The sequence below is a fragment of the Balaenoptera physalus genome (assembly GCF_965194825.1).
Source record: "Balaenoptera physalus genome assembly, chromosome: 17".
Classification (NCBI taxonomy): domain Eukaryota; kingdom Metazoa; phylum Chordata; class Mammalia; order Artiodactyla; family Balaenopteridae; genus Balaenoptera; species Balaenoptera physalus.
The window spans coordinates 51,563,532-51,586,055 of record NC_138895.1 but is presented as its reverse complement, the minus strand read 5'-3'; the positions used below and the strand labels follow the sequence as shown (position 1 = coordinate 51,586,055).

The 22,524-nt window shown below is 40.9% G+C and overlaps 1 protein-coding gene across 6 annotated transcripts in view; it reads left to right on the top strand.

Moving 5' to 3' along the window:
- Nucleotides 1-1,577: 1,577 nt before the first annotated feature.
- The window catches only part of UBR5 (ubiquitin protein ligase E3 component n-recognin 5), a 141,162-nt gene continuing 120,215 nt past the window's right edge, over nucleotides 1,578-22,524 (top strand). For all 6 annotated transcript variants that reach the window (XM_082434225.1, XM_082434224.1, XM_082434222.1 and 3 more), the window contains exon 1: nucleotides 1,578-1,688. In XM_082434225.1, coding sequence (XP_082290351.1) covers nucleotides 1,627-1,688 — 62 coding nt within the window. In that variant the 5' untranslated portion in view covers nucleotides 1,578-1,626. The remainder of the gene's footprint in view (nucleotides 1,689-22,524) is intronic.

Sequence of the window (22,524 nt, the reverse complement as noted above, 5' to 3'; positions counted from 1 at the left end):
GTACCTACTCTATCCTGATTTATAAATAAATTTTCATATATTTTGTTCAAAAGAACTTCCTGAGCAAAAGTGTGTGTGTGTAATGCATTAACAGAAGAAAAGTGATATTGAAAATTAAGAATATTTCACAGGACCCCTGATTTAACTGAACATACTGGAGAAGAGGCTTCATGTTTTCACTTTTTTCTCTTGAAAGAGGTACTTGATTTTTTGAAGGTGCCATGGAAGCCTTTGAGGAGAAAGCTATGAACTGGTTCCCTAGAAAAAAGCAGATAGATCTATTCAAGAATTAGCCTTTATGATCCCACTGATCATAAGCTGAGGAACGAAACACCTTTGTAGAACAGATGTATCATCTTTCATTTAAAAGGAGTAAAAAATCATGAATCATTTAAATCAGGAAATTGGTGGAAATTTCCACTTTTTGTCTTTGTGTGGGTATGTAATAGTGGTGGTTGGTGTTGGCGAAATTGGGGCGATCAGGGTGATAAAAGAAGGTGCTGCAAAGTCAGCTCTATGATCCTACGATTGGACCTTCTGGAAAGGCCCTTACATAACTACCTTACTTCTCCAATAAAAGGCTGTGTATTTCTTGCCCCTTAACTGATTTTACACTTCCACTTTAAATGTAACTGAGGATGAAGGACGAGAAACAAAAACAAAAAACCCCTAAGGGTCCGCAAAAAAAATTAGGGCTGCCCCAGGGGAAATCAGAGCGAGAGAACGAAGGACCCCTCTTCCTTCCCACCTCCCCGGGGACACACACTTAGCCTCCCTCCCGGACTCCCCGCCCCTGCCGGCTCACCACCCCCCCCCCCCGCCCCTCCGCCCCTCCGCCCCTCCGCCCCTCCGCCTCCTCTTTCCCTAACACGTGCTCTCCGGAACACTCACTCGGGAGATATCCCACCCCCACGGGGCGGGGGCTGGGCTCGGGAGCCGAACGGACCAATCCGCACGCGCCTTACAGCGTCGTGGCCCGACAACGTTGAACCGCCCAATCGAAAGGGCCTTACCGCCCGTTTCCCGGAGCCCCGCCCCGTCGCAGCCGTGCCCCCGCCCGCCGGTCTCCTCCCTCCTCCTCCTCCTCCTCCCGTTCGCCCCTCCCCCGCCGCTCGGGAGCGGAGCTTGCGAGACGGAGAAACTGGGGCAGAAGTGAAGATGGCGGCGGCGGTGCTGGCGGTGGCGACGGCTTCTCGCCAGTGACGCGCGGTGCGGGCTCATCTCCCTCTTCACCTCCGTAGTTCGGACCCCGTCCGCCACCGGGACCACACCGGCCCCGCAGCCCGTCCCGCTCGTCCCTCCCCAGTCGGCCCTTCTCCCGACGCCCGGCTGCCGCTGGCGGCGGCGCGCCCCGGGTCCCGGCCGCCGGCCTCGCACTGCTGCGCGCTGTCGCTGGGGGAGCGGGTGGCGTGTTGATCCGCCCTCCTGCCCGCCCCGCCGGACCGCCGCGCCGCGGACACACGCCCGGCGGGGAGGCGGCGGTGGCGGCCCCTGCGCATTTGCTTCTCTCCATTTGGGGACTGGAGGGCGGCGGCGGCGGCTGTGGGTTTTGGGGAGGGGAAGGGGTTGGGGGGGGAGCATAGCGGGAGGGGGCCGTGCTCAGGAGGAGGACGAGAAGGAAGCACCATGACGTCCATCCATTTCGTGGTTCACCCGCTGCCGGGCACCGAGGACCAGCTCAATGACAGGTAATAGGGCCGGCGGGCGGGCGGGCCGGCGGGCTGGGGGAGGGGCGCCTCCCCGCCCTCCCTTCCCCCACGGGGCCGCGCCGGGGCGGGCGCCGGTGTTTACGCGCCGTCCGGCGGTGAGGGGGGAGGGTCCTCGCGGCACCCGGCTAGGCCCCTTCCGGGGAAAACTTCTGGTCCCGGGGGCCCGGGACCGCGGGGGCGAGCGAGCTGTGGACGGGAAAGCGCACTGCACCCTCCACACCCTCGTCCCCCTCCTCCACGAAGGAGCCGCGTTGAACTCGGTGGAGATGGGGGGGGATCCGGCTCCCGGTGGGGGGGAGCTGTAATTACTGCCCGGCCCAGGCTCGAGGAATCCATATTAGTCAAAGTTGAATTGAGACAGACAATGCGGATGGGGGATGGTGGAGGTAAAAAGAGAGGGAAGAGGAGAAGCCGGGCGAGGGGCCCCGGGTTAGGCTGGGCTCGCCCGGGGCCCTTGGAGCTGTGGCCGGTGTGGTGGTCGAACCTGCGGGGCCTGGAGATCCCGGGAGAGCGGGGAGGATGGTGAGGAGCTGATTCCCGGCGGATCGCGGTTGGGGGGGAGGGAGGAAGCGCCATGATTATTGTTATTATTATTAAATTTGAGCCCCTGCAGTGAGGTTTGCCTGTCCTGGGAGGGGATGAATTTAGGCGCGGGTGGGGAAGTGGATTAGCTTTCCTTTGCTCTGCTACTCCCGAAATGGTGCAGGCAGCTCCTGCTCCCGGCCCCTGTGGTGCGAGCTTTTTTGTTTCCTTTTTTATTCTAATGATAGTGTTTTCCTGAGTTGTAATTTGACAGCTGAAAGCCGAGCGTGGAGTCAAAGGAAAACTCTTACGTTTGCAGTTCGCAGTGCTGCTTTTCTTAACACGCTGTAAAATTTCTGGGATGGGTTTTGCTATGGGCGGAGGAGGAATTATGATTTTTTTTTTTTTTTTTTTTTTTTTTGCCTTTCATAAGAAGGCTGTTTTGGCCCTGGATTCCTCTCCTTCCCTCCTCCACCGTCCCCTGCCAGGTTAGGATATTGAATTGCAGGGCCGCATGTTCTCAGGGAACTGAGATAAAGCAGGAAAAGTTCCTTCACTGTTGGAAAAGAGACTCCGAGGAGGTTGAGGGAAGCCTCCATTAAAGCAAGTCTTAGAATCTAGGACTCAGCTCTAATGATGGGCTAAATGTTTACAGGGTCAGAAAGGGGGACATTTTAAGTCTCTTTCTATCCCAACACTTTCGCTGCTCTCTATTCCTTATAAATATGGAAGGCCATCTGGGTCCAAGTTTAGAAGTTAGATATAATTTTTGCTAAGTGACCGGGTGACATAAATTGCATGATGCCCTGTTTGTCATGCGCTTCCCGGCGAGAGGAAGAGGCCTAACTTGCCGCTAAGATATTGGCCTCTGTCTCGGAGTATCTAACCGCCTCAGGTGGGGCGGACAGCCTTTCAATCCGGGAAGCTGGAGGCTTGGTTTCTGGCGTTGGGTTTGGATTTGTCTAATCTTTGCTGTAACCATATAGTGTTTAACATGGTTGTAAAACTTTTGGAATACTTTCTGAAAACATTAACCATTTGGAATTGTCACGTAGTTCCTTTAAATACTGAAATAAGTTTTAAGTCATTTATTTTAACATTTTGTAATGCGATCCTTACTCCGATTTTGTTTCATTACAGATCTTTTGTTAAGACTTTCACATAAGGATTTTTGTAAATTTTACAACCACCCTGGTAGTGTGGATAGCTGTACTGTCTGTCATTCATAGAACCGAGTTGGTAGTGCTTGTAGTGCAACTTGTCTTGTAACTTAGAAAATTGCCCCAGGAGAGAAGTAGGGTATGTTTTTTATATTAGTCCTAACTTTATATACCAAGAATCCTGACGAGCTTACTCAATTGACTGTGCATGCCAAAACCTATTTTGCAGTTTTGTTGGGCACTTTGAATAATTTTTGAGCATTCCTTTTGTTTCAGCTAGTCTGAAAATTAACATGTATCTTTTTTAAAGCTACCTTTTCTTTTTCCATTCCTGGTGTAAACAAGTAATCAGCTTTGTTTTTGATTTCTGTAGTGTCGGTATACAATATTAAGAATAGTTGGATCATCTTCAGTTTTCATTTCATGAGAAATAAAAGAGGTGGATCTGATGAGATAAAATGTGTGCATCAAGGTGACAGATATTTGAACGATAGGAGAGGGCTGTAGGTAAAATCTTAGGAATCTCTGGTTTTATCTAGTAGCAGTAAAAGTGTCTGGTCTGTTGAGACTTATGAAGGCATCATTTGAGGTAGTCATGCTTTTTTAGTTTTGAAAAGTAGTTGACTTGTGGTGGAGCTGTTCTGTGTCTCCCCTTCAGAAGAAAGTTCATGTTTGCATACCTAGTTGCAAAGTAATAGGATCAACTTATTGCTGCATTGCTTGAGGGAAATCTGTTTCCAAACGAGGTTGGTTTTCTGGAACCTTACAACTTACTAGAATAAGCCCAGAATATTTTTGTCTTCAGGTAAAAATCTACCAAGGTTTAAAGTAAGTTTTGGTAATAGAAAAGAGTGTGTTACAGTGGGTTGATTTTCTGTGTATGATAGTCACAAGTGAAATGATAAACGGTAGTTGGGGATGAAAGATCTATAAATAGGTAGACTTTAGTCTTTACCCGGAAAGCCGTAAGACCGGACAGGCAGCATGGTACTACAAACAAATTGCTCAGTCAAAGAAAACTTAGGGGTCTCAAAACACCAATATTTTCTTCTACAAATAAGTTGTCTTTTTAAAATAACCACATCCTGTTAAAAGTCATATATTTTATTTATTATAATAGTGTGATGGCTCAAACATTTAAAGTGTACTCAGCATTTAAAAAAAAAAAGTTTGTATCTGATTTTTTTTTTCTTTGTGTTTTCGTACTTGCTATTTCTGTGACAGTCTTTGTATATTGGGTTAAAATCTTTAATTATTGGCTCTGGGAGACCAAATAATGCAGTAGATGAAAATAGGCGGGGATGGCTAGGGCAGAGGAGAGGAATTCAGAGAGCCTAGGATGTTGGTTGTAGCTTTCCAGAGTGATTACAAGGTCCCTGGTGCAGAACGCTGGCCCTCAGCAAATACTCATTGTGTGCAATTGAAACCATTCAGTGCTCAGATACTTGTGTGACATTTTGATTTTCTTTCTGGTGAATTTCTCGAGTTAGTGCTATGTTCTTGCTTAAAACATTGTCTCGAGAAATGGCAAAAACCATAACAAGAACATGGTTCTAGGCGTTGAGATGAAGGGGAGAGCTGGAAGTGCCAGCTCACCAAACCCTGGAAAGTGCCAAAGAAGTCATGTAGACCAGTTTTTTCACTGATGAGCTGGAAAATCAGGCCCTGAGTTTATAGAGTTTATCCAGGGTACTGACAGATGAGGTCCACATGATGGGTCTTCTGATGTTTAAAGTCCAGGGCTCTTTTCAGTATTCCACATGGCCTGTACTCGGGAAATCTCTGCTTTCTGAGGCATCCCAGCCTTTGAGCAGCCACCTACCTGTCTTAGAGTTTTGATTTCCCTTTCCCCTCAGCTCCTCCCTCCTGGGCTCCAAATTGATTTAGGCCTTTTGTCAGGGGGTGGACCCTCTTAACCCTTTCCTAGTACTAGGTTAGGAGAGGCCTTTTAAGGTGATGGTGTCCCTGTGACTAGTCCCTGTCTTGAATTACTCTTCGGGATGCAGGTTGGCTACATTGCAAACCAGTTCTCGTTTTTGGTCTGTATGTGGAATTTTCCTGTGAGCTTCGCTTTTAGGCATTACAATGTGTTGTGTGATCATAAACAGTCTTGGTTGAGATTGTCATATCAAAAGGGTTTTTCTCCAAGGAGCTCCCCCTTTAGATGCTGTAAGGCTGCACAGTAAGATAGTGTAGACAGGGGTTTGAAATTTGGAATTCCTAAATCTGGGTTTGTCTCAACCCCGCTACTTATTAACTGTGTTGTGGTAATTGAGTCATTTAATCACTTACAACCTCACTCCCTGTGTCTCCTCCTCCCCACCCCCTCACACCTCAGTTTCTTTTTTTTTTTTTTTTAATATTTATTTATTTATTTTGACTGCACCGTGTCTTAGTTGCGGCACACGGGATCTTTAGTTGTGGCACGCGAACTCTTAGTCGCGGCATGCGTGTGGGATCTAGTTCCCTGACCAGGGATCGAACCCAGGCCCCCTGCATTGAGAGCGCGGAGTCTTACCCATTGGACCACCAGGGAAGTCCCTCACACCTCAATTTCTAAATCAGGTATAGTACACACCACAAGGCTGGTGAAGAATAGTTGAGATAGTGGGTGGGAAAACACAATATTATAATGTAGGTTCTGTGGAAAATATAATAAAGAGATGGTTAATTTTTACTGCTTTTATATGTTGTCAGGTTTCCAAATAGAAAAGCAGGAACTCAAAGAAATTGCCCTAGAATATCCTTAGCATTGAATGCAGAATCCAGACTGTTAGTCTTAGATCAGCGATTCTCAACTAGGTGCAGTTTTTGCCCCCCAGGGGATATTTGGCTGTGTTTGGAGACATTTTTTGATTGTCCCCGTTGGGGCATTGTTACTGGTCTTTAGAGGGTAGAGACCAGAGATGTTGCTAAACACCCTGCAATGCACAGGACAGCCCCACAATAAAGTATGGACCTGTCCAAAATGTCAGTTGTGCTGAGGTTGCGAAACTCTGTCGTAGATTATCTTGAATGTACATAGATGTAAAACTAAATGGAAATTCATGAGGAAAAATTAAATCAATGTAAGTTAGTCTCAAAACATGACTTATTTAAATTAAAATGAAATAAAATTAACAAGTCAATTCCATGGTAGCAGTGGCCACATTTCAAGTGCTCTGTACCCACATGTAGCTAGTGGCACTGGATTGGACAGTGCAGATACAGAACAGTGCCATGATCACTGCAAATTCTGTTGGGCAGCGTTGACACAGAAAGTGCTTTTTTGCACAAGGCATGGCATTTAGTGAGTGCTCCTTTTTTTTTAAAATTAATTAAGTAATTTATTTATGGCTGCGTTGGGTCTTCGTTGCTGCACTCAGGCTTTCTCTAGTTGCGGTGAGCGGGGGCTACTCTTCGTTGCGGTGCGAGGGCTTCTCATTGCGGTGGCTTCTTGTTATGGAGCACGGGCTCTAGGCGCGCGAGCTTCAGTAGTTGTGGTGCTTGGGCTCAGTATTTGAGGCTCGCGGGCTCTAGAGCGCAGGCTCAGTAGTTGTGGCGCATGGGCTTAGTTGCTCCACGGCATGTGGGATCTTCCTGGACCAGGGCTCAAACCCAGGTCCCCTGCATTGGCAGGCGGATTCTTAACCACTGCGCCACCAGTGAAGTCCGATTGCTCCTTATTTTTATTAGGAACTCTTGGGTTTTAAAGACTCAAGCATATCCTTGTCCACTCAGTAGGAGTCAGAAAATAGGCCAGGGATTATGTGGAGTCGAATGAACAAAGGTTGTGGTGGGTAGAGGTTATAATAGTTGAAAGCTGCCTGAAGTTTAATCGTGCTGCACCAAAAAACACAAGTATTAGGGTGGAATAGAGCATCACATCACCAAACCAGTGGGAAATCTGACTATTTGATTGTTGAGATTGTTACCTAGAAACAACATTGCTAGAGTGACTTTATTGGGAAGGTACAGGCAAGCTTCACTAAAGTGATTACGTTGTTTAAGGAAAGTAAAATTAAAGACAGGGTATGAAATAGCCAAACAAAAAATTGAAAATCAAAACAAACAAGGGAAGATCAGTTTTATAAATCAGGAAATCAGTGACTAAATTGTAGGTTTAGGAGTAAACAGACACTTGGGAAGGAAATTACATAGTACATAGGAGTACAACTAGGAATAATGGGATGAACTTTAGAAAGGTCAGGATTTTTCCCGTAATAATTAGGTTATTTAGGAAATAGTCTCTAAAGGAAAGTTTAATCACTGAAGACTGTGTCAAATTACCCTTAAGTAGGGCTTCCCTGGTTCAGCAGTGGTTAGGAGTCCGCCTGCAATGCAGGGGACGCGGGTTCGAGCCCTGGTCCGGGAAGATCCCACATGCCACGGAGCAGCTAAGCTCTCGTGCCACAGCTGCTGCAGCCCGCGCGCCTAGAACCCCTGCTCGGCAACAAGAGAAGCCACTGCAACAAGAAGCCCGCGCACCACAATGAAGAGTAGCCCCCGCTCACCACAACTAGAGAAAGCTCGCACATAGCAACAAAGACCCAATGCAGCCAAAAATAAATAAATAAATAAATAAATAAATAAATAAATAAATAAATAAATTACGCTTAAGTAGATCTTGCAGGGTGTATTGAGGGGAGTAATTTTATGTTGCAGGAGGATGTACTCATGTCTTTTTGCCCCGTTTTTATCATACGTACACTCGGCCCTTGGTATCCCCGGGTTTCACATCCGTGGATACTGAGTGCACACTATTCATTGTACTGGTTATTTTATAAAGGGACTTAAGCAACCGAGGATTTTGGTATCCGCGGGGGCTCCTGGAACCCATGCCCCTCGGAGACAGAGGGACGACTGTACTTCTAGTTAAGAAAACAAACTCCAATTATAGTCTGTGTTTCTGTCATTTTGACACCTTGGCATTCTGAGCAAATGACAACAGTCTGCCCTCCTGGGTCACTATAATTATGAAATGTTGATTTGTTTTTATAATTGATTTTTAAGTTTTACTGTGAAAATTATTTTAAAGCTTTTTATTATGGAAAATTTAAAGCATGTACAAAAGTAGAGAGGATGGTATAGTGAACACCTGTGTACAACAGTTATCACCCAATTTCAACAGTTATCTACTCGTGGCCAGTCTGGTTTCAAGCCTCTTCCCTATTTATTCCTTTTCCTCAGATCATTTAATTGATATACCTTCATTATGTATCTCAAAGATGAAAACTTAAAAAAAATTACCTTAATCTCAAAGTTCAGTCTGTTTAGATTTTCCTGTTGTCACATAAATGCTTATTTTTGATGACTGACAGTTTTGAAATTTTACATAATAAAACTGAGTTTTAACGTGTTAACAAAATTTGACATTCTTAAGAGTAAGAGAAAATTTGTTTGGATAATAGCCTTAGAAGGACAGGCAGCATCACACTGGAAATCTTAGTGTTCCTTACAGGTTGACCGATGCTCTCATTTCTTAACCTCCAGTGTGATAGCATTTTATCAGCAAGTCGCTTGTAATAATGGTTATGTAATGACGGAAAGAAGGATTCTTGAAATTAAGTGATTTTCTGTGGGGCACATTGAGGAATAAGAATAAGTCGTGAAAAGTTTGCAGCATTCTTCTAAGTTAATATATAGAGGTAAGACTACTGCTAAATTGAACTTGGCTATTAGAAATTATTCTCTAGTGGGACCATATTTTACATTATTTTCTTGATAGATCACTGTAGTGCTAATAAACCCCTTCAAAATGAGAAATATGGTAAATTCTTAGATAACTGTGGTTTGTGACATTCTCATTTTTGTCAGGATATTGAATAAAGTATTAAAAATTAAATGTTATTGCATATGTAAATAAAAATACAATTTGTTTTACCCAAACAGCAAAAGTAATGTTATTTGTTCAGTTTCCAGTGGTGTCATTCACCTTAATAAAATGTTTTCAACTTTCTCTCTCCTTATGTATTTTGTAACTCAGCTTTATTGAAGTATAATTTACATACAGTAAAATTCACCCATTTTTAAGTGTACAGTTTGATGAGTTTTGACAAATGTATACAGTTGTGTAACTACCACCACAATCAAGATATAGAACATTTTTATGACCCTCAGAAATTCCCTTGTGCTCCTCTGTGCCCAAAAGTCCCTTCCCCCCATCATGCCCCTGAAAACAATTATTCTTCTTTCTCTCACTGTAATTTTGCCTTTTTTAGAATTTCATGCAAATGGAATCATGTGTTTGGTGTCTTTTCCTTAGCACGTATAGCAGTTTTTCTTCTTTTGTATTTGTGGTAGTAGTATTTCGTTGTTTGGATAGAATACAGTTTTGTAATCTGTTTTCTAGCTGATGGGAATTTGGGTTGTTTTCAAGTTTCTGGCTGTTTCTTAGTTTTTATTTTTTAAAAATTCCTTGCTATAAAAAACATTCTTATAGAACATCTGGAAAACAAAGATCAATTTATAAAGTCTAGCAAGGTTGCCATCACTGGTAATGTTTTGGTGACTTTCTGGTCCCTTTTTTCCTATACATGGATTTTTTTTTCTTTTTAATATAGTTGCGATCATGCTGGATGTAATTTTATGTATTTTGAAATTTTTCTTTTCTTTTTAAAATTTATTTATTTATTTTTGGCTGTGTTGGGTCTTCGTTTCTGTTGAAATTTTTCTTGACTCTAAAATTACGTTATTTTTCATAGGAAAAAGCTACTCAAAATTTTAAAAAGTACATTTTTCTCGATAGCAAATTTTCATGTTAATTAAAGTACTGGTATATATATAAAGAGATTATGTTTTGAAACTTCAGTAGTAATAGTGGTAGTCTAGATTGCTAGTTATAAAGGTTATGACAGTGTCCAGTCTAGGAAGCACTGTGAATTCTCTTGAATGAATCAATAGAATTTTATTTCCATTCTCATCAGTTCAGGCCCCATTTTTTGTAGTACAGAAAAAAAAGTGTTGAGAACTTACCATTTCACGAAATTGGCTCTGCTCCAGCATGAATCTGCTGTTCCAGAATTCAGACCATAAGGTGTTCTAGCTCTTTTCGTGAACTCAGATACCAGGTTTTCCTCACAGACAATTTGAAACTCCAGAGATGGACTTTGCATGAGCTGCTCCAAGACCCTCTTTGAGGCCTGGTGGAGGTTCACCTGAGTGTTTTTTCCTGGGACAGCCTGCTCTGTGACGTGAAAAGTGGAGGAGGATGGGTTTGTAAGCTTTAAGAAAAAGCCAGATTTGAGATGTGGAAGTTAACTTGATGAAGAAAGTCAAAGAAGCAGAGACAGTATAGGGTTATTTTGATGTCTAAATGATGAAAACAGGGTTTTATATGAAAAGCTTTGAGGAGAGGGGTATGTGGGCTTGTGCAGTTCATCATCTGTTTCCTTAGGTTGTGGGAGTGACTTTGTTTCCTGTCCAAAGGGAATTTGAACTAGTCCAGTTGGTGCTGTGTGTCATCATCTGCATATGGAAACTTTAAAGGAAGCACCAGACAGGTGATTTTTCTTGTGTGCAAATCTAGTTTAAAATTCTTAGTATGCTTCTGTTTCTAGTGATATTTAAACTTCATCTCCAAGAAGTCCCCCTTGGTGTTTTCTGTAAGTGATTGCATTTTTCTGCTAATCAGGTGTTCTGATCATTATAGATAAAGAATAATGAGAGGGACGGAGTCCTTGGATGTTGTGGACAGTGCACCTTTGCTTTCTATGGTTGTTGTTTGGGGAAGTATAGGAACTGCTTTTTCTTTGCTTCCTGCAGTTGCCAGCGGGGATGAATAGAAATTGGTGCCACATGTTCCTACTGATTCTCTGTTAGGTTTCTATCACTGCTGAGGGGATGCAGAACCAGGAATGGGTGTCTTCCCTTGGGGAGGTTGGCAACCCATGGTCTGCAGGTCAGAGATGACTTGGGGGCTGATTTTGTTGGCAGTTGCTCATCTTTCTGCCACTTCTGAGAGCCGAACGATACCGAAAATTAAGTACAACACTTGCATCCAGAGACAGGCGGCAGCATGCGGTTAGCAGCCGCCCCGTACCATCCAGAATGTTTCTGGTTTCAAAAAACTCTGTTGAGTGGCGGGGACTTCAGGCCAGTTGGTCTTTTGCTTTCCTTCTCCAGGGTGCTTGACGCCTCAGAAGTCTCTTTGGAAATGTAGAAAGCTTCTTCAGTTGGCATGAAGATTCAGTCTCTTTGGTGAATTCTAGGACATTCTTGAGGGGTTTTTGTTTTTGAGCATGATATGTTTAAAACCTTTTTTTTTTTTTTTTTTTTTTTGGGAAATGGAAAGTCTTTGTGGCAATAGTGTTGAAGTTTTAAAAGAGTAACATAACCTAACCAGATTGTAGTAAAAACATTTATTGTGGTAGCCTTTTCGGATTAGGAGGTTCTTGGATTTAAAGTAGAGCTTCTCATAGTGTCTAAACGGACCACCATCATCAGGAACAAAATAGCGTGAGGACCCCTGTATAAAAGGCTCTCGCCCACATTTCTTTGTTTTAAAATTAATTGATGACAGCAAATAGGGCCAAGCTTGCCAGTTCCTCACTGCCCCCAGCCATCCTTTTCCCCTCAGGCTATAGGTTCTGTAGGTGTCTGTTTGAGAATGGGGTATTTTCCTGCCCTTTGAGGCAAGAGTAATATATTTTTGTTTGCTTTTCTGTTTTAACAAATGAAATTTTAAAAATTCGAATTAATTTACATAAATATTAGGTCTGTCCCAGAACTATAATAAGACGCTGAGAGGATAGCTTTTTATTTATTTTTTATTTTTTTTAAATTTTATTTATTTATTTATTTATTTATTTATTTATTTATGGCTGTGTTGGGTCTTCGTTTCTGTGCGAGGGCTTTCTCTAGTTGCGGCAAGTGGGGGCCAGTCTTCATCGCGGTGCGCGGGCCTCTCACTATCGCGGCCTCTCTTGTTGCGGACGGAGCACAGGCTCCAGACGCGCAGGCTCAGCAATTGTGGCTCACGGGCCTAGTCTCTCCGCGGCATGTGGGATCTTCCCAGACCAGGGCTCGAGCCCGTGTCCCCTGCATTGGCAGGCAGACTCTCAACCACTGCGCCACCAGGGAAGCCCCGAGGATAGCTTTTTAAAAACAGATGTCAGTGCTCATAGGCTTACAGTCTTAGTTGGGGGAGTGATGCTGGTCCACAGACCAGTAGCAGACTGTGAAAGACTGGTGAAAGAGGTAGTCGAGTTTGACCTGTGTAAATATTTGCCATGTGTTGCCTGCACAGAGTTTGAGCACAGTGTTAGATTAGTTTCCCTTGTTCAGTAAATGTTTGTGTGCTTCTCAGACATTGTGCTAGGCCTGGGGTGGCTGCACCAACCCTTCCTGGAACTTGGGTTGAGAAGTAGTTGGAATTGTTTCTAGCTCATTGGGAAAGTTTGGAGAAGAGTGAGGTGATAGACTTACTGGGCCCAGGGTGTGGCATCCGGTAGGTGGACCATGCTTATTTATTTTTTAAACTTTTTACTTTGAAATAATTGCAGACTCACAAGTAGTTGCAAAAATGATGCAGAGAGGTCCCGGGTACTCATAACCCAGCTTTCCCCAGTGGTAATATCTTGATTGTGCCAAGTATTTTTCACATCCTTGTCAAAGTACTAGAGATGGGAAGGTACATTTTCTCCATATGCGCTTTTGAAAATTGTTTATTTTTCTGGTAAGATAACATAGATTAGAAGACACAAATTTAAAGAAAACTTGGTATTCTTAGATGATTTTGAATTGATGGGATATATAGTAGGCAGTCTGTCTGTCTTTGATATGATGGTAATGGGATATAAATTGGAGGAAAACAGTGGTTGGGGATTTGTTTTTTTCTGTGTGTGTCTGATACTAATTGGCCATGTGACCATGAATAAATGATATGACTCATTTGTAAAATGAAAGAATTGGACCAGATCGTTTAGGATTTTTCTGCTCCAATTTCTGTGCTCTTAGGATTGTGGTAGGGAAGAGGGTTTTTGAATCGTAGAATGGCTCAGAGGGAGAAAGGACTGTGAGTCTACGGTTGCCCATGGTTTCTTTTACTTAAATTTTATTGATCAATGGAAGGAATAAACAGGCAAAGTGGGAAATAAATTTTACTCTTTTACTCAATGAGTAGTTTGCTAACTAAATTATATACATTGGGATGCAAAGATGATGGCCTCTGCCCTCACGGAGCTTTCAGTTTAATGGGGAGACACATGAAAATAAAGAATTAAGTGCTAATAGAGACTATAAGTCACAGGGAAGAACGATCTGATGATTCAACCTGGTGCTTGCAAAGGGCTTTGAAGACAAGGTTTCAGGGTGTGGGGACTGGTTCATCCTCTTACTTCCATTCTCTTGAGTGTAATGAATTTTCATTTACAGGCATTTAGGATGCTGGTGGCAACTAGAGGTTCATCACAGGTGTCTGTATTTGATATTGATAATCAGAGTTTTAATAATAGTCCAGAACTCTTGCATTGTTTAAGAACAGTTTACATATAGACAGTGGCGGGTTTTTTTTTTGTTCCTTTGCTTTTTGTTTGCAAAAGGTCTGTCTAGGGGTAAAAACACCAGGATAATGGCCTGTCGGGGTATGAAAACAAGTTGCTTCATCCTAATGCTTTGACTTAGTTTTGGAAGAGACGATATTGGGAATTGGCAAGGAGGAGGGGATACTTGAAGAGCTTATGTGGGTAGTTTGAGCTCCTTTCTATTCATGCCTGCACAGGCTGGGATTGACCCTATGGCTGCCTTGAATGCTACCAGGAGAGTAGTGTTGGAGCACAGAGACACTTAGAAATGAGACCAAGTGTTCTCTGACTCTTTCATTGTTATTGTCATTTAAAATGAAAATTTCATGTAGTGCACTGCCGATAAATATTTTAAGATTATTTATGGTTCTAGACATTCATGTGATAGATCTGTTTTAATGGATATAGAATTTCATATCGGATTTAAGACCTCAAAGTGAGATGAAATACTCAAAAATGTGTTTTCTGAATTTAGATGTATCTGCTTAATCCTTTAAATTTTATAATACATTTTAATCTGTCTTCAGGTTTGTTTTGTGATATTGACATTCATTATCCAGTATTACAGTTCTTACAGAGTTTAAGAGTGTTACTGTGTATCTGAAAGAATTTGTGTACCATAGGCAGGCCGTGATGGATAAGGAGCTCTGAGAACTGGAAAAATACTAGATTTGGAGTCAGGAGACTTGATCCTTCTACTCATCAGTCATGTAATCTTGGGCAAGTCATTTCCTTGCAGTGAGTCTTAGTTTTAGTTTACTCATATGTAAGGTGAGGGGGTATGTGTGATGTCTGAAAGTTCATCTCAGCTTTGAATCTGTGACTGTAGGCCTGTAGATACTGTTTTATGAGTTGTGTTTAATGTATGTTAGTCAGCTTTGTCATTCTAAGGTTTGATTTTTATTCCTGCCTCAGACCTGCTTTTCTATTCTTTTGTACTCGTTCTAATGGGTATCTAGAAGCAGTGGACATTCTAAACTCTGAATACATTGTTTGTTTAACTGGAGGGGAGCTCTTCAAAACCAGCCCAACTCTTCTGTGTTTTGTTTTTGTTTTTGTTAATTTTTTAACTGGTAGGGCTCATGTATTTGATTTGGCACAAATGAATTTAGTATAATTATGTTATCTTTTCATTATGCTTTCCATATAAATTTAATGGGGGAAGGTTCCGGGTAGCAAAAGCTTATTTGAAATAACGTGTGATAAAGCAAAAAGCACGTTGACAGCTTATCACCTCACCTCCTGGGCTTGGGAGTGTTTGCTCACCTTTGGTTGGTAGTGGGTTGAGACTCTTCTCTTTTGGGGGGCTGTTTCGGCAGCCCTCCTCCTGTCAAGTGCTCAGTGAGAATTGATCTCCTCTTTTCTAGGATGCCTATTATCATGCTGTATGGTAGACGGTAATAATTGGTATTACCTTTGACTTGACTAGACCGCAAGTCTACTTGACTTTCCTGAGTAGAAAGTCATTTTTGAGATGTTCAAAATTTTACGTCAAGGAGGATTTTAGGATTTTCATGTTTTACAGCTGAGGAAATTGAGGGCTGGAGTGCCCAGATGATTAGTGAAGTGGCAAAGACTAGACTCTGCATTAATTCAGCTTTATTGTTTTTCCTTTTCTTCTTGGAATGGGCATGGGAAGTAACTTGTTTTTCTGATACACACACACCTGTTAGTGTGTGTATATATATATATGTATGTATGTATGTATATATATATATATATATACACACACACACACACACACACACCTGTTAGTGTGTGTGTGTATATATACACACACACGCAATTAAATATTAATATGGGGACTTCCCTGGCGGTCCAGTGGTTAAGACTCTGCATTTCCACTGCAGGGGGCGCGGGTTCGATCCCTGGTTGGAGAACAGATCCTGCATGCCGCAAGTTGCGGCCAAATAAAAAAAACAATCTATCATATAGAGCTATTTGTATGGAAAATTTTGATCAGTTTTTTTTAAGAAATGTATCCTGTTTGCAAAGGCACAGTAAAGTTTCATCTTATAGACTATAGGCAATAAAGCTAACAATAAACCTTATTTGACACAAACCATATTCCCATTCTCCGTTCATTTGATCTTGAGAAAAGTCTAGTATGTCCAGTAGTTTCAAGGATATCATTTTAACTTAAAAGGTTCTGATATATTTAATTTATAAATCTCAGACTGATACAATAGAGTTTTGGAAAACTATAAGAAGTGCCTTGTTAATGTGTGTATTCCTATGTAAAACACATTGCTTCTCCTGTGTATATTTTTTAACATTAAAGAAACACACATTTGAAAAAAAAATAGTAATATGTACACACAGTGTGTATGCCATTGAATAGTATCTCATCCTTTAATTAAGCACATTTTGTGGGGCTTCTGCTACATGTTGGTTCTAGTCTTGGGTGTATGATGGTAGAGCTTAGTCTGTGGGAAAGACAGACCATTACAGAGCAGTATGATAATGAGCATAGGGAAAGAGGAAGTAAAGGATTCTTCACCAGAGGCACATACCCCAGTCTTGCAAAGAAGGAACAGCTTATTGGAAGAAGTAATGTTTAAAAGGAGGACCAGGATTCTGAAATGTTTAAAAGGAGGACCAGGCTGAGGAGCTGGTGGGGAAGATGTGTGATGTAGGGCAGGGCCTGGAGGACTAGAAGAGCTTTCTAGGCAGAAGGAACAGCATGCAAGAAGACCCTAAGGTGAGAGAATGCTCAGAGTAACTACATAGGGTTTCAAATCAGTTGAATGTTTCTCTTGTAAAAAAGAATACCCTCGGCTTCCCTGGTGGCGCAGTGGTTGAGAGTCTGCCTGCCAATGCAGGGGACACGGGTTTGAGCCCTGGTCTGGGAAGATCCCACATGCCGCGGAGCAACTAGGCCCGTGAGCCGCAATTACTGAGCCTGCGCGTCTGGAGCCTGTGCTCCGCAACAAGAGAGGCCGCGATAGTGAGAGGCCCGCGCACCGCGATGAAGAGTGGCCCCCGCTTGCCACAACTGGAGAAAGCCCTCGCACAGAAACGAAGACCCAACACAGCCATAAATAAATAAATAAATTTAAAAAAAATTAAAAAAAAAAAAGAATACCCTCAACTATCTTCAGTAATGAGCTTGGTATTATCATGATAAAATAAATCTGTTGTGTTATGTCATATATTGGCTGTGACTAGTTAATTTAATGGATTAGACTTAGAGTAACTGAACCAGTGCAATAAAGGGTATGCATTCCATCCTAGTTTAGGCCAGTTGCTTGATCTCATGGCTACAAATAGCATCTTTAAACCTCTATCCAGCCAAGTTGTTGATGTTTGTTAGTGTAAATGAAGACAAACAAGCTTGGATGGATGGTTCAGTTCAAATGCCTTATTGCTGTTGGGAAAACAGTGCAAATCCTGTAAACGGACCAATAATATCACTGAGATAAAAAGACTCCATTTTTCTGTGTAAAACAGTTCATGGTCTTAACCAGGTTAAAGGTAAAAGTTTCATAGGAAGTGATGACAGTGTGCTTGTTTCTGGGTTGAGTGATTGCTTTTGATGTCTCTTAATATGTTTTAGTATTTTTTATACTTTTATGTGAGTATATATTATTTTAATAATAGAAAAAGAATTAATCCCTAGGAAAGTGTTTGAATTTAGTTAGCTATTCACCTAAAGCAGGAACATGAAAAGCATTGAATAAAGAATACTGATTTAATTTCACTGAAGTTTTTTTTTCCTTTTTTTCCCTCTAGAGACTTCTTACAGGGAGTATAATTCTTTGTGTAAAACTAATTGAGGGACGATTCTACAAATAATTATTTTAAAAAGTTATTTTGAACTTTGATATTGAACAAAGCCATTAGGATCAGATAGATATATGGGCATAATTTCTGACTTGAGTTTACAGAATATTTGTTCACAGGCATGCCTCAAAGGAATGTTGTGTGATGAAAGCCTTTTGGATTTTGGACAAAAATTTACCATTTCCGTTTTATATTCAGAGTTCACGCAGGGAGAAGATAGCTTGTCAAAAACATTGTGATAAAATTTAAATAATTTATTTCCTCCTAGTAAGTGGACCAGAATTTTCACCATAAATTAAATATAAATGGACATTAAAAGAAATTCGACTTCATTTCATTCATTCATTCATCTTTTTTTGGAGTATAATTGCTTTACAATAACAGATATTTATTGAGGGCTTGTTATGGGCCAGATACTTGGGCTGTATCAGTGAACTAAAGAGGCAAAAATTCCTGCCTTTGAGGAGCTCACATTCTAGTGACATGCTTTTTGTGTGTTCACAGTTATGAAACACTTCTTTTGAAATGTGTGGTGTTTAATTTCCATATGTTACATGTGTCTGAAATGTATTCCTATTAAAAATGTAATCAGTTAGAAATTACGGGAAAGCCCACTGAATTAACTATTCTTTGTACTATCCCTAAATGGTTTCTTAAATATTCTCATTATCCTGCAGGGCCCCTCTTTAAACTGTCCTTCCTTCAGTTTGAGCCTGTGAGTGCCATCCGGGGGAGCTGAGAGGTGACCTCTTTGAAGACAGGCTCATTGTGGTCTTTTCATTCCTAGTACTTGACATATGTTAGTACACGTGTTTATTAAATTAATCTGAACTTCAAAAGTAAGCAAAATAAAGTACTTTATTTTAATAAAAATTAGTTCTTAGAACTATATTCCAATCTCTGGAATAAGGAATGAATTAAGTGTATGGATTTTTTTTTTTTTGGAATGTACTATTCCAATAACATTGAAAGATACCACAATATTTCACCTAACCTCCCCCCCCGCCCCCCCAATATTTCATGTAGGAGACCTTCCTTAAATGGTGATCCTTGACTCTGTATATGTGTATGTAATTTTGGTGAGGTTGATATTCTTTTTCCCATCCAACATTCTATTGTAAACATCTTCAGACATGCAGAAAAATTGAAAGAATGAACAGTGAGTTATTTGGTTATCCACCTTCTCCATTCAGTAATTGTTGTTTTGGTAATTGTTTTTGCCAAATTTGCAAAATATGCATGTATATATAAATGATTTCGTTGAGCTGTTTAGAAGTTGCAGTCATCATGATGCTTTTTTAATCTTTAAATACATGGGCTTGCATTGCCTAAGAATATGGACCTTCTTCTGTACAACCACCATTATCACTTTAGAAAATCAACAAGAGTTCCTTAATACCATTACTTTTCTCCACTTGTCTTCAAAATGTCTGTACACAATAGCTGGGTTTTTTCAAACCAGAATTCAGTCAAGTCCTACACATTGTATTTGGCTCCATTTGAATTTTGTCATGGAGTCATTTTTTCAAAAATATTTGTAGTTTTTCCAAGGGCCATACTTAATTATTGAAATACTAGAGTCATTCTATTTCAAAGCACAGTTGTGTCATTGTTTTCAATTTTTATGAACTTTTAATTGGTCTTTGTATATAATTTTCATTTGTCAGCATTGTGTGCTTTAATGAATTTCTCAATGTTGCTTTTCCTAGACCTCAGGGAATCTTGGATTTTTGTGAGATTCGAAGTTTCACTTTGCACATGTTTTGCATTGGACTACATTTTGTTGTCAGATAACATCCTGTGATCAGCATCAGCTTGACTTCAAAAGATGTGAAAGTGATAGGCCAGGTTGTGCACTTGTTAAACTTGCAAGGATTTTTGGAGACTTTTAATAAAAGATCAGTGGCTGGTGAAGGTTTTGGCCTTGTCACCTTTTGTTTCCTTATGTGGTCTCTCAACTGCAGGGATGAGGAAATGAGACCATTCCATCAGTATATGTTACCTGGGTGATTGACAGGAGAGTTGGCCTGTCAGTGTTGTATTAGTTACTAGACTAACTATAGGTTTTCTATTGATGTTACATAAAGATTGGCTTTTAATTGAGCAAAGATTTACTATTCAGATGAGTCTAAGGTTAAATAGATTTGTAAATAAGATATGTGAAATAAACATTTAAGGAAATAAACATATTAAGGTATAGGTAATATAGAGTTTTGGTTTTTAAACTTGGCCCAGTTAAAGGAAATGGGTAAGGAAGATATCAGAGATGAACCATAAATGAGGCTTTATTCATATATCAGTGGAACTAGTACCAAAGAAAATGCTGAGGTTTCCTTTGATCATCATTCTGGTTTTTAATTGCTGTGTAATAAATCACTCCAAACTTAATGGTGTAAAACAGTAATCATTTATTATTATTTCTGGCGACTGACAGTACTCAGCTAGGTGGTTCTTATCTAGATTTATGCAGTTGCCGTGAGATGGTAGCTGGAGTCATCTAGGAGATTCAAACAGCTGGGATCTGGAACAGCTGAGGTTTCTCAGGCATCTCTACTTCTGTGTGGTCTCTGCAGAATGGAGTCTTCGAGGTAGCTAGACTTCTTACCAGGTAGCTAAAAGTTTAAAAGGCATGTGTCCCAAGAGACAGAGCCAGGCTAGAATACCTTTTCCTGACATAGCCTTAGAAGTCATGCAGTGTTTCTTCAGCCTCGATCTTTTCTCAAGAAGCAAATCATAAGGCCCGTATTCAAGGGAGGATAATTAGACTCCACCTCTTGATGGGAAGAGTGCCAAAGAATTTATGGAGGGACTTCCCTGGTGGTCCAGTGGTTAAGACTCTGCGCTCCGAATGCAGGGGGCCCAGGTTCCATCCCTGGTCAGGAAACTAGATCCCGCATGCCTCAACTGAAAAAAAAAAAAAAAAAAAAAGATCCCTCGTGCTGCAACTAAGACCTGGCACAGCCAAATAAATAAATAAATAAATAAATAAATATTTAGGAAAAAAAGAATTTATGGATTTCTTTTTTTTAACTATCACGACCATTAAAAAAGATGATAAACAGTAAAGTATAATAGTTCAGAAGGAGATTTGGGTACCATGAAAGTTTTAGAGAAGGTTGATACTGTGTATTTGAAAATAGAAACAGTGAAGACTTGATATTTATGGCACTGGACATAATGCATTTTGTGGCAGTAGTAACTATTAATGGACATAATATTTCCAGACTGAAGTATCGTACTGGGCAGTTCAACAGCTTAATATCACAGAGCCCCCTCCAGAAGCATCCAGGTCAGAATCATAAGGGGAGCTAAGGTAAATGTGTTTCTTTGACATCACTAGTATTACTCATACAGTCAGGTGGTTGTTTGGGTGCATTATTTAGGAAATGTGAAACATTTGCTATGTTCTGAGACTTAAAAGATTGAAATGTGGGCCAGTGATTAGTTCTTCACTATGACTCTGCTCAGACACAGGGTGTATTTCCTGCGAAACAGAATCTTCTTTGGACAGGAGCTACTTGGCTTCATCATCCATTTGATTAGTCAGCTTTAGGACTGAATGTTTTCTATTTCCAGAGACACATCTGTCTTGAAATGACTAGGTTTTGCTGCAGAATCTATTTATTTTAATAATCATTTGCATACCTACTATGTGCGAGGCATTGTACTAGCTACTGGCTAGATATTGGCATTTAAAAGAGACCTTACAGACAGTTCCAGAAGGAGAGTTCTAAAAATCTTTTGGGCAGGTCATTGTTGTTGACATAAATGTATAGCTTACCAGTATGGTTAATATGAAGATGATATCTATTTGCGTGTAAAGTTTGTTAGAAATAGGCCTTATTATTTCATAGCTTTGCCTAAGGTGGTGTATTATTTGTGGTCAGTTTTAAAGTGATATTAGTCATGTGTCATTTTTCTTAGTGTTTTGCAATTTTTATTAAATGGAATATGTGATGAAATTGCAGCATCTTTTGTGTGAATGCGAAAAAGACCCTGTATTTATTTTGTACATGCAATACCTTTTGTTGTTTTGTCTGTTTCTAGTCAAAAGAGGCTTTGTTGTCATTACAAAATGAAGATGTGGGATTGGACAGTTTCTGAGGGCCTTCCCAGGACTAATACTCAAAGCAAGGAAGAGAGTGGGTAGAATTTCTAGATGGTAAAGATGGTAGGAAGTGTCAGTTTAAGTTGAATCATATTTTGGACTTTCTGCAAGCCAAGACAAAAAGCAACGGCTGAAAAATTAACTGCTTAAAAAAAAAAAAAAAAAAGAAAAAAAAAATTAACTGCTTATCATGTTACATCAGAGAGAAACTTTTTCTTAATCATGCTCTGAGATACATTTTTAGTGAATCTTTTTTATATTTAGGGCTACTAAAAAGCCCAACGGACAGTGAGTTTTATAGTCAACACAGAAGTTTTCTTTATGTGACTGTACTGAGCGCTGATAAAAGCTGAACTCCTTGTTTTGTGGAGGCCCCTCTATGGGAATTGAGGAGTGTAACTTTCTGGATTAGAATTATATAATGTTTAGAGGCTGATCTGGAAAATTATGCGGTTTGCTCATTTTAAACATTTTCAGCATTGTTACTCCTTACTATATATGAAGCACTACGTTTTCCAAACATCATCTCATTCAGCAGCCTGGCAGCACTGTTGCAGAGGCAATTTGAGGTGAAGGCAATTGAGCGTGCCTCCCAGGCTGCACAGCTGTGGAGTGGTAGGTCTCTAAGCACGGGGTCCTTAGTTATTAAGGCCCGTTAACAGGGTCTGCTGCTGAGGCTCATTGGGTTACTGTTATGTGAACTGAAGTTTTAAACATTTGTAGATAAAAACAAAATGTCG